This window comes from Gadus macrocephalus, chromosome 12 (assembly GCF_031168955.1).
Source record: "Gadus macrocephalus chromosome 12, ASM3116895v1".
Classification (NCBI taxonomy): domain Eukaryota; kingdom Metazoa; phylum Chordata; class Actinopteri; order Gadiformes; family Gadidae; genus Gadus; species Gadus macrocephalus.
Window position 1 is genome coordinate 25,034,587 of NC_082393.1, and position 9,657 is coordinate 25,044,243.

At 48.6% G+C, this 9,657-nt stretch overlaps 1 protein-coding gene across 2 annotated transcripts; it reads right to left on the minus strand.

The window, feature by feature from the left end:
• Positions 1 to 4,672: 4,672 nt before the first annotated feature.
• On the minus strand, positions 4,673 to 6,301 carry org (oogenesis-related gene). Of its 2 annotated transcripts, none has more exons than XM_060068104.1 (6): positions 6,130 to 6,301; positions 5,932 to 6,009; positions 5,623 to 5,839; positions 5,149 to 5,321; positions 4,851 to 4,949; positions 4,673 to 4,769 (listed from the first exon to the last, which is right to left on the minus strand). In XM_060068104.1, the coding sequence occupies exons 1-6, from the start codon at positions 6,193 to 6,195 to the stop codon at positions 4,731 to 4,733; spliced, it is 672 nt and encodes a 223-aa protein (XP_059924087.1). In that variant the 5' UTR covers positions 6,196 to 6,301; the 3' UTR covers positions 4,673 to 4,730. The 2 variants fall into 2 exon arrangements, with proteins under 2 accessions (XP_059924087.1, XP_059924088.1); XM_060068105.1 differs by having other exon boundaries at positions 6,136 to 6,300.
• Positions 6,302 to 9,657: the final 3,356 nt, after the last annotated feature.

Sequence of the window (9,657 nt, forward strand, 5' to 3'; positions counted from 1 at the left end):
GCTGCTTTGTATGTGCAAAAGGCTCAGCCGAGACAAGGGCAGAGCGAAAAAGGGTCAGAGGGAGAGAGACAGAGAGCAACAGGGACACAGAAAGAGAGACAACGTTTAAGAGGCCATTTTGTTGGCTGACATTAGACTCTCATTGTCAAGCAGCAGATAAAACCTCCGGGTCAGACGGGGGGGGGGGGGGGGGGCCTGGGGGGCAGCCAGAACCAGCTGTCAATCATTGAAGGTGATAATACACCCAGGCTCCAATGGAGTGGGGGGGGGGGGGGTATGGCTGTCCCAGGCCATACAGCACCCGTTCATTGAATAAAATAAACATACAACATAACAGGTTCACTAATAGCCTCCATAAAAGTGTGGCCGGTCACTCCTGAGCCAAAAGCCCAGGGAGGCGGGACGGTCACAAAGGCAGAGCCAGGCTTTGTTGTTGGGTCGGGCACAGCTGGGACCGTAGGCATGGACTCGGAGGCCATCCACAGACCACCTATTCATCCTGCAGTTTAAAGGCGGAGGAAAGAAAACCTCTGGGTTCAAAAGCAGTCCCCAGCTGGCTGCAAACACACAAGCAAGGAAAAGATTGAGTGCACACACACACACACACACGTGAGTTGTGGTCGTGCAAACACACACTTTTCTCCTAACAGGCTGCTGGAGAATTCGCTCCCCAGAGAGCATCAATCCTCATTTTCTATCCATTTATTCCTGCCACCAATTCCAAACACACACACACACAGGCATTTAATATATTTTAAAATGCGGTTGGTTTCAACCAGGTGAAACCGGAATGTACTTAAGCAGTGAGGGGTATGAACAAAGAAGAAGTATCTCATAGCCATACGCGTGTCTGGATGGTAACTGAGGAGGAAGACAGTTCATACAACTAGATGTCTTTATACCTTAAGTCGGGCTGGGGCTGTGGTGTTCTCTTATTTGACCTCCTTTTGATTTTAGTTCCAGCAGTTTATACAGGGGCATTCATAATCTGGTCATAATCATTGGATTTATTTCATTATTACTTTTGCGGTGGATTCATGATGGTTCAAGGCCTATTCCCAAGTTTTTTTGGACCAATCAGCACTGGTTGGAGGGACTTTCAGTTTAGACGAAGAGCGCCGCAATCCTCTGAATGAAAGGCAAAAGATCCGCCAAACGAAAGCGTCGCAACCGTGTTGAACTGAAATAGACTGAATAACAATGTTAAAGGATGAACAGAAATCTACACTGAAGTGTTTCTCATATCAGTTCATCTCTTTGCTTTATTTCCAACCGGATTTGGTAAGAGCGAAGAGAGCACTAGCATCACTCCGAGTGTAAGTCCGCCATGTCCGGAAATCTATTTCTGCCCAAACAGGGCTGATGTTTGTGAAGTGCAAATTAATATCTGAATGGTCTTACGCAGGGCCGGCCCGAGGCATAAGCGATACAAGCGGGCGCTTGGGCCCTCCTGACCGCCAGGGGGCCCCCTATCGAAAAAAAAATATATATAATTAAAAATAATTAAAAATAATAATAATATTAAATAACTTAAACAAGTGACCTGATTGAATGAAATAAAGAATACATCTATACAAGAAAATTCTGATTTTACGATCAATATATCTGCCAGCGTTCGAGTCATGCATATCAACTGCGTGCTCAATCTGCTGACAGATAATTCGCGGTCATAGACAGACACTGCATAATACTCAAGGTTAAGTTGGAAGGGACATATATAAGCATGTCATCTAAAAGGACGTATCTCTCTGGTGCCCAAAAACGGAAAAAGAAAAGGACAGAAGATGAGAAAAAAGAGCAAGATAAAGGTATGATTGCATGATTATTTAAAATATGTTTTGAACTCATTTGAGGGAGGAGCAGCTCAAGCTATCATAGGAGTTAGCTAGCTAGCTAGCGAGTTAATGTCATCTTATATTTATATTCAAATCATTGTAGTGTGACATTTGTCAATAATCGTCGAGCGCAAATGACTCCGCTAGGTGGGAGGGGGGGCCCCAATATCAAATTCTGCTTAGGGCCCCCGAAAGGCTGGGGCCGGCCCTGGTCTTACGAGGCAAGCATTCATATAGTCTACAGATACATCTCTATGTGTATAGGCTATTTTAGAGCTAAACTTTGAGCAATTTAATTCCACAGCATCAATTGGTCTTTGTGTTCGGGAAAATGCAATAACCAGCTAATTTAAAAAGTATCTGTAAGGCAACTGAACAGATGCAATATTCTTCAGCTGATTTCTGCAGGCAATATCAAACTATTTTAATCTTGTTGAATGGTTCGTTTCGTAACGGGCTTCCCTATGATGAGTAAAGCTATGATTCGTTCTCCTGCAACCTCCCATTCTCAGAACAATGCTGGTTTAACGATGCAATGTTTTTAGAATATTTTATGAAGACACATTTACGCCTGGCTGTTCTGTTCACACGATCCGATTCTAATCCAACCACTATCGACCGCCTTTATGGGGTCTGGCGTTTCATTTTGCAGCAACTTTTTATTTATTTGGCTTCCACAACTCCCTTTACTGTTGTACTTGGAAAGTTGCAGCGAAGTGAAAGGGAATGAAATCCATAAACACCGGCGGGAAAAAAAACAAACTAAGCTAGGACTCATTTGTATGCGTTTGATTTGTTGCCAATAGTTCTCCCCTAAAATAAATTGTTTCGCCGCGGATGAGAGTTGTAAAAACAAGTCTCATCCCACCTTAATAGCAGACGCTGGTGTGAGTATCCACAGTTACATTTAATGCGTTTGCCTTGCCTCTGGCGCCTCAGAGTAAATCGTAATAAAGTCCACAGAAGGGATGGGTAGCATGTGCAGATTGGAGCTGGAGAATGCTCTTTTAGGCCGCTGCAGAACCAAAAGCAAATCCTTTTAATTTCTAAATCTCCAGATTTATTTCAATTCGCCTGAGCCTTCCACCAATGAGTCCTGCTATAACATTGTAGCCGATTATTTGAAGGCATTTATTATAGAAACTGGAGGCAATGTGACATCGTTAGACGTCTGCTTTTCCAACAGGTTCTACCATTACAACGAGGCGATGGCACAGTCAAAATATCACGCCATAAGCACCCAAAGAATCATTCAACTTTTAGGATGTATTAAAACAATCCAAATGTGCAGAGCAGCCAAGAGGAGGCAGGAGCGTTGCATAAGACAGGATTTGTGGGTAAAAGACTGTTGAGTCTCTCTACCAATAAGAAGTCCAGTAGAAATTCAAAATATATCCAGATGGGCTATAAATTGGCACGCGCCACCACTGAAACATAGCAGACACACAGAGCCCTGGCTTAATTGTGCACAGAGGTGAGGCCACACTACGCTGAGGAGAGTTGTACTTGGTCTGATGAAGTAACATGAAACCAGGCATTCATATCAACTTTATGTTTTGGTCCCCTACATATGCCCTCTCACAAAGGTTGAGAACAGTCTATGGGAATCAGATACGAGCCATTCCAACCCCTGGGAAACGATGGAAGCATATTAGCGTGGGCAGATAACGTCCTATAATGCCAGTATGAACCAACGATGGTCATCACTGCATCATGAAATGTTTTTTGATAAATGATGTTGATCACACACAGCAGCTCCCTCTGCTGACCTGCATGGGGAGAGAACTCTGCAGACGGAAGTGGTTTACAAGCATGAAGAACGAGCCAATAAATGACGACGCCACCAGTTAAGACAACCTGCAGAGGTTCGGATTCATAGCATTGATGGGAACCAACGGAATGACTACGGATTAAAAATCTATTTAATAGTCAATGGGATAGATGAAATATTACTTGAGCTGCATTCAAATAAGGTGAATATCCCCCATAATTTAAGGGCCATGAGAAACGTGAACATTTGCTGCCATGCAAGCGATTTGCCCACTTCCCCCAATCCAACGGTCCAGAGTAGTCACGCATGCTGCTCTTCTGGCCCATAATGGTTCGCATGAAAAGGTTCGAGAGACCCTCACAGCAACCCACAGACTACTTTCACTCCCACCAGAAAGCACTTACTGATAAGAGACTAAACACTCGGACCAGGCAGAGAGTTCAGGCCAAATCCTAAATGGAAAATGGCTGTTGTGTAATGTTTTACAGGCAGTGCCGTTTTCGGATATGCTTGATTTGTACAGTACTATTTCACTGCAGATTATAGTTTGCACTGATGGGACAATTGTATTATGCATAACAAGTTCATATTCGATTCATAGTCAGATGGCTGTGATTATACGAACGAAACGAGACGCCCATCTTTCAAACAATCCTCCACAACCGTCCCCAGAGAGCAGTATACTCTAGTTCAGAAACCAGCGCTGCAGGTTAGGTGGATGTTATGACTAGGCTGGCAGCACACGCCGTCCCTAGGCTTTAGACGGCAGCTTAAGTTGAAGGCTACTAACAATTGGTCATGGAACTGGTTGCCTAAGCCAGGACGTTAGGATACCTCACAGCTCAGAATATAGCAGCACCAACTTCTTGTACCACTGTTTATACCAGCAGTCAGTTTCAGGATGTCAACTGAAAATTGGAAACAGATATTTTTTATAAAAGTATTCCCGAAACATCCTTCGAATTAAATTCAAGCAAGGCTCCAGAAATTTGTTTACCTCCTGCAATACAGGACACTACTGCCTCCTAGTGGCAAGAGAAGTCAACAAATACAGGCAGTCAGCAGATAAGAGGAACTTATATTTATTGAACAAGTACAAAAACAACAAACAATGCAAAGGTTATTCAGAGGGCAGGGAGGCTTACGTCAGCAGGAGGAATGGCCTATGGAAGAAAACACAGATAACCGGAGTCAGGAGGCTTTGACTCAAAGGCCAGTCCTCAGTGCATCGATTCAGCACTCACCAGTTCTTCAATAATGACCAGTCCCTGCTTGTCGACCTCCTCCGTGTCGCTCTCGTTGCGAGAGGAGTACTCGTCGCTCTCCGTCTCCACCGCACTGGGCTGAGGAACACCACGTCGTTAACACGGGGAGCAAAGCACAAGCAGTGAACACCCACTATATCCATATTAGAACCAGGAATACCACTTTATGGTTGGACTTGGTAACTTTTCATGCAGTGTGTGCAGACACGTCAAACTCCAAGGAGCAGACCTCCTTAATGTATAAATGCCAAGTCAAAGGGTGGTTTAAAGCGGCCACCTCGTAGTCCGGGTCTTCTTCAGAGCCCTCGTCCGTGGCCAGCTCGTTGGCGAAAGCCTCCACCCAGGTGTGCTGCTCCAGCTCATCTCCTTCCTCGTCCTCATCCTCGTCCAGCTCATCCTGCTTCCTCTTGTTGCCCTTCCCACATGGCTTTGTGGGCGAGATCCGCATCTCTGCGCAAACAAGACATACCGATTCAGCTGTGGGGACCATTACTATGACTCCAGCTGTTAAGATTACCTTGTACACAGTAGTAATCCTTAATACTAGTTTGCCAAATGCTAAATTGTTGATAGATTTAGCATTTAGGCTAAGAATAACATTCCAAGTGGAGTAAATAGCTGCAGACATGGTAACCAGACGCTATTATCCAATAACGACTTACAATAAGTAAGTTTATCAGAATAAAAATGTAAACATTAAAATATACACATTTCCCGAAGCATGCGTGTTGAGAATCACGGGTGAACACACCTGGGGAGAGGGAGCAGCCGACGCTGGCGGGGACCGGGTAGCCCAGGGCGCTCTGCATGCGGCGGGGCAGGACGGCCATGATGATACGGGTGATCCGGCGGAGGCGCTTCAGGCCCTGGCGGCTCGGACGGGCAGGAGTGGAACCCAGGATGGGCACTTCGGGGGTGCTTTTAGGTCGAAACCCGAACATGTACCAGAAACCTCGGTAGGCACGAATCTAGCAGCGAAAAACGATCGTTACCACGAAAGTAAATGAGCACGATTAAAGTAAAACGGCTGTCGAGCACGAGGTGCGTTAACGTTACATACCATGATGCTGATCGGCCAGAACCGAGATACGTAGTAAAGCACACCGGTAAAAACGCCGCTTCTCTTCACAACTTGAACCTGAGGGCATTTTACATCAAAAACGTTTTGAAGTCTACACTCTGAATTCGATTATCATGTTTAGCCTCAACTTGAGCCTAGCCCCGTGACGTCCAGAGAGGCAAACTAGGAGACACACACGCTTACCTCCACTTTCTCCACATTCTCCACCACTACCACTTGTTGTTCCGCAGAGTCGCTGGCCATCCTGCTGCAGACAGCTGGAAAAGTACGTTGAAGTATAAAGTAAAAAATAAAAAGGAGCCGAAGCAGCAGGACACTACTGAACCCAGAGTTCGGAGGTGTAATTTACCCAGTAGCTTTCAACGTTTAACCAATCAGTGCACAGAATCAACCCGTGTAATCAGCATAGACCAATGAGAAAGCGGTACCAATTAACACTGCCCAAGAGAGCACGATGGCTTTGACAGTCAGATCCTAGATCCGTTTATGATGAGTGATGACACCGTGAGATGAAAATTAACTCATTGTGAGCTAATGTACACGCTCATGTTTTGAATCTTTTAACAGTAATCAATCACATTCATAAATTCGAATTCTTCTAATTCGAATAACCTTATATATATATAATTTAAAAACTGTTTTTACAGAGTGGAACAGGCATTGAACTAATTACGTGAACGTTTCTCTGACTTTGATTTCTGAAATGATGCTCACTAGGCGCAGCCAAAAGCAACACTACAGATATGACAACAATCAAGATCGTCACGGGAATGATAATAATAATAAAAAAACACATTCAGTGCCTTTGGTTGTAAACACTCTTCATGAGCTATTTTCGCTATGTACTCGATGTGACCGCATGGATATTCAAGAGGCGCTGAGGAGGCATAAGAGCAGCCCTAATGACCCTCCCCCTCACAAGGCCAGATCGGGAGGCGCTTCCGTCACTCAAACCGTCACATCTACGCACGTCGTTCCCCTGAGGAGTGTGTGTGTGTGTGAAGGGGAGGAGTGTGTGAGTGTGTGTGTAGGGGAGCAGTGTGTAAGTGGTTGTGTAGCTGAGGAGTGCGTGAGTGTGTGTCTAGGGGAGGAGTGTGTGTGTGTAGGGGAGAAGTGTGTTAGTGTGTTTATCAGGGGAGCAGTGTGTGCGTGTGTGTTTAGGGGAGGAGTGTGTGTGTGTGTGTGTCAGGGGGAGGACTGTGTGAGTGTGCGTAGGGGGGGGGGGGGGGGGGGGGGGCAGTGGAGGGCCCATCGAGGTCGGTATAAAAGGCGTTCCCGGTCGTCCCCCTCCACCAGCCCAGCGGGAGCAGAGGAGAGCGAGGGCCGACGCCGACCGTAACCATGGACGACGACCCGACGGTGACGCGCAGCATCAGCGCGGGAGCCGTCTCCGGCGGCTCCGACGGCGCCCCCTCCACCGGCCCGGCGGCGGCGGCGGCGTCGCGGCGCCACAGCAGCGCGGGGATGCGGGCCCTCCTGTGGGCCACCCGCGGGGCCCGGTCCCTGGGCAGCTCCCTGGGCTCCGGGCTCCACAGCAGCCGGGACGGCGCGCTCCCCCCCCACATCCTGACCCCCGACAGCGTCCCGCCCTTCACCATCCCCAGCCTGTCCCTGCAGCCCGACGGCCCCCCCAGGGGGCGCCCCGGAGAGGAGGAGGAGGAGGAGGAGGAGGGGGACGTCGACGAAGGTCTGGGGGCGGAGCTGGCGTCGTCTCTGAGCGTCTCGGCGTCTCGCTCCGAGCTGTGGCGGACGACGTCGTCCTCCTCGGACCTCCGCGTGCCCCCGCCCGACCGACGCGCCCAGCGGACCGTCTCGGACCCCCTGAGGAGGGGGTCCCTGCTGAGAGAGGGCTCCTACCCGGGGCCCTACCGGGAGGAGGTTCGCCGCTCCTACCAAGGGCCCTACCTGGAGGACGCGCACCGGCACGGCCTGGACCCGGCCAGCAGGGCGGCGCTCTCCCTGCCGCACCTGGCCAAGGTGACCACGCCCTACGGCTTCGTGACGCTGAGCCAGAGCCCCCAGAGGGCGAGCGAGGAGGTGCTGCTCTGCCCGTCCGGCCCGCACCGCGCCCCGGCCAAACGGGACGCGGGGCCGTCGACGGGCGGCGGCGGCGGCGGCGGCGGCGGCAGCCGCGCCAAGGCCCCCCTGGAGAGGACGGGCGGCGCGGGGGACAGAGGCCCGCCGCCCCGGCCCCCCCCTGGTCAGAGGTCGTCCGAAGACTCGGGCGACGCCCGGACGGAGGCAGCTGCGACGACGGCCGTGTCTTCACAAAGGCGGGCGAGCAAGAAGCCAAAACGGCGTCTTTACGACATCATACGGAAGCACATCCTGCCGCTTCATTAGACACTCAGGGCGGGACTCAGGGCCGACGGGGGAGAAGGACGACCCAGGGGTGTGACAGCATTCATGTGACGGCCTTCATGTTGACAGTTTGAATGTGTGAAGATGCATTTCCTGTTGCACCGTCTTTCTGTATACCAGGAAAACCGTTATCTCCCCTTTAATAAAAAAGGAAACTCGCTTTGCTTTCATTTTGCTGCCTCATGTCTCTGTGTGCCTCAACGTCCCACACACTGATGATACGTGGTATGAATGCACTTTGCTGATTTGGGTTGTGTACTGAGTTAAACCCTGAAGTACTGTCATGAATAGTAGCTGTAGAAGTAGTGGTTGATAGTGTTTTCTCACAGGATATAAACAGAATCATAGGCTCTGGTTCGTTTCATATAAATATTCAACATAGGGGGGAGTTGTTCCTAACTTAATCTGTATTGTGTGTTTATAAAACAAACTAAAATAAACAAAAATCATAGACGAAATGTCTTTATATGTAATCTATCCCCCCCGACTCTGGTATCCCTCACTCGGACCAGCGCTAAAGAGAGCATGCATTCAACCGGGTCAGTCCTGACGTGTGCACGGTGCTCTCGTACCCACCACGCTCTCCTCTCCCCCTCCGTCTCTCGAGGAAGCTCGCAGTTGAAGAGAGAGACAGCCAATGACGCTCGACCCACTACAGCTTTGTAGTCAGAGGCCCTTATCTTCCTCCATGTTCTGCCATTAAGACGAGTGACATTGTGTGCGAGTGGGTAGTCTCAATGCGAAGCACAATGAGTCATGGCCGGGGCCGTTTGGAATAAATTCAACGAGAGGGGCCAAAATGAGTGTTGTTTCCGGCCCTGATTTGTTTCACCATGGTCACGCAGCCATGATTCAACACATGTCTTGAATTGGTGAAGCTTTCTCATGACGTGAGAGCGTTGGACCCAGTAGAGCAAAGCCGCACTGTGGGCTATAGACTTGCTGATACGGGCGTCTCGTTCCGTCAGGAGGAAACCAAAACCAAAACATCTTCAAGTAAAAATGAATTATTTCTGCCTAATGTGTTGACGCTTGTCTCTTGAAAGTGAACACACTTTAGCCCTCATTGTATAATTAACAATTAAAACTATTAGCCCTTGACATTGTTATTCCAGATTCTGAAAGCGTAATTTCACAGATTTGTTCTGGCCTAGCCCGAGGTACAGTAGTTAGAAATGGTGGTACTGAAACATGTTTGTCAAAGGGCCTGTTGGCTATCAGTGGAAGAATATAGACATCCAAGATTGGAAAAGGTGAGAAATAAAACAATTGAGGAGCGATTGGCTAAAAATATCTTTTGAGATGGTTGAGAGGGGACTGCGCGCTTTTCATGCTGTGAAAAAG